Below are 2,490 nucleotides of genomic sequence, written 5' to 3' on the forward strand. Positions count from 1 at the left end.
TGACCGCGACCTCGTCCTCGCCCATATGCGACATCACCACCAACCACACACCATCAAAGCCCATGCCAAGGTACTTCAATTTCAATCAAACATTGACAAATCTACATACCGAATCTCACTTGTACATGGCCACAGGACCCCCCTACCATCGCGACTTAAGAAATGGCATCACAGCCTGCTTTACACCGCGCAACACACCAATCTAGATCTTCAGCGAGGATGAACAAAACTAGTTTCTTCTCCATTTCCCGTTGTGACGCAGTGTTGCGCCATCAGTCTACAAAAATCCGATTCAGTGGCCAATGGCGCTACTGGCGGAAGCCGCCTTAAAGGGGTGCTCGGACCCAAGCCCACCACTCGGATGGGTCGATCGGTGGGCAAACACACAGTTTGCGGCTTGAGATTCGCCACAAATATGGACCGGACTCCCTTTCTCTCTTAGCAGGTGGCGTTTTCAAACTTGTTCCACTCACGCGCGCCGGTCACGTTGCTGCCTTCCCCATAGACATCGTTGTAGTTTCCCACGACGCTAGAGCTTGCGCCGTATACTTCGTTGTAGTTTCCGTATACCTTGCAGCGCGACCCCTTGACAGAGTTGTAATTCCCATACACCTCAATGTCGTCGTCGGTGAACTTCATGTAGTTCCCATAGAATGTTGCCTGGCGATGCCTTTTCATTTCCTACTCCTACTCCTCTTCCTCTTAGTCTCGCACGAATAACTACAATAAACAATGAAGACCGGCCGAATGAACACTTCTCGAATGTTCCGTTCGTATTGTTGTCTCTCAGGAAACTCCGTAGTTCAAGGAGTCGTCATAAAATGAATGGCTTTCTTATAGGTCATTTTTGTGGAAAAAGCTTTGGTGATGACGCTTGCATGCAAAAACGATATCAAGAAATACCAGAAACACTTGACAGTGGCCATGAGATCTTACAAATCAGCTACAGCTTCCATCTTCACCCATGACTGCTTCTTCCCACTCTCAAGCACTTTCTCCACAAAGTGAATGCCCTTACAGCCATCCTGCAATACAAGATCCATTAGATGCCTCTATTTGGTGATTGTGCAAGCGTGCATGCCAGTCCTGTACCACAATAGTGGGAAAGTCACCTCTGGGATCAGTCTCACTAAGTGCCTCCTAATGACAGACAGCAACAAGTTGACCAGCATTTGACAAGACAGGAATTAGATCATGTAGGAGTACCTTGAGGACAGTGGCACAAATCATATTGGCAAAGTTGAGATAGATGTTGGTGAACGCTTCCAAGTAGCCTTCAGGATGACCTGGCGGCAGGTGCATGTGGATTGTGGCAGCCTGCGACAGGTAGCCATTGCCCGCTTTGTACAGCTGTAGCAAGCACAAATAGCATGAACATGTCTTGGTTTCATGTGCTTTGTTTGGGAAGTTCACATCCAGTACCTGTTCAGGTGTGTCCCTGGGATGGATGAGGAGGTGGGTGGGCTCCTCTTGTGCCCATTCCAGTGCAGCGTCACTGCCATAGACCTCAATCTTCAGGCCATTCCCTTTGCCAGTGGAGCTCTGCATAAGGAGCAAAAGGCGCATTTTGACTTGGCCACTCAGTTACAAGGGAGAGAGGTGGGGATCTGACCTGTGAGGCAATGAATACCCCCTTGGTGCCACCTTTGAAGTGAAGCAGGACATTGAAGTTGTCCAGCTCATGAACTGTGCAAGATGGCACCACATCAGAAGCAAGGTCAGTGGCATCCAAGGGAAGGAAACACACCTCCACCCATGAAAGTGGTGATATCTGCACATAGCTCCAACAGCTCAAGCCCTGTGATGTACCACTGCCAGACACACCGCCAACAGGTGAGTCCAGAACACAGTGCTCACCACCACATTTTCAGTGGTTGCACACCATCAGATGCTCTGCATGAGTGCCCACATCCACTGCACCAGATTGACAAAAAAGATTGGTTGATTCCTGTCAGCAAGAAACATGACAGGAACATGTGTCCAGGCAAGAATGTGGTGATGACATACCAAGGGAGGAGAGACCAGAGGTGTGGGTGATGCTGCTGCCTTCTCTGGTGAGCCATCCCTGGGCGTAGGTAATGACCACCTTGCGCAACTGACCCAACTTACCTGCTTTGACAAGCTTGTGCGCCTCCTTGACCTGCCACCCACAAGATAGGATGGGATGTTCAAGCTGATGATGGTGACGCCATTCTGTTGGTCCTTACCAGTGGGTAGCCAGAGTAGTTGTGCATGAGACCAAAGAGGAGCCCCATTTGCTTCACCAGTGCCAGGAGCTTGTCTGCAAGGGCAAAATGTGAGATGCCATCATTGCTGTGTAAGAGTGGAAAAGGAGCAGAACCAGCATCCCTAAAGTTCTTGGTGAGGGGCTTATCAGAGAGGACTGCAAAGCCAGCCTAGAAGGACCCCCCTCAGGGTTAGGGTTAGGGTTAGGGTTAGGGTTAGGGTTAGGGTTAGGGGAGTTTCCTGGACCAATGGCGTGCAAGCAGG

General features: G+C 50.0%; 1 protein-coding gene across 1 annotated transcript; it reads right to left on the bottom strand.

The window, feature by feature from the left end:
* Positions 1–932: 932 nt before the first annotated feature.
* On the bottom strand, positions 933–2,255 carry ACA1_109360 (oxidoreductaselike, putative; the record flags this gene model as incomplete). Its single annotated transcript, XM_004332791.1, has 6 exons — positions 933–1,025; positions 1,207–1,350; positions 1,423–1,542; positions 1,631–1,686; positions 2,008–2,140; positions 2,208–2,255. The coding sequence occupies 6 exons, from the start codon at positions 2,253–2,255 to the stop codon at positions 933–935; spliced, it is 594 nt and encodes a 197-aa protein (XP_004332839.1).
* Between the last annotated feature and the right edge of the window lie 235 nt (positions 2,256–2,490).

The sequence above is a fragment of the Acanthamoeba castellanii genome (assembly GCF_000313135.1).
Source record: "Acanthamoeba castellanii str. Neff unplaced genomic scaffold scf7180000084661, whole genome shotgun sequence".
Taxonomy (NCBI): Eukaryota; Discosea; order Longamoebia; family Acanthamoebidae; genus Acanthamoeba; species Acanthamoeba castellanii.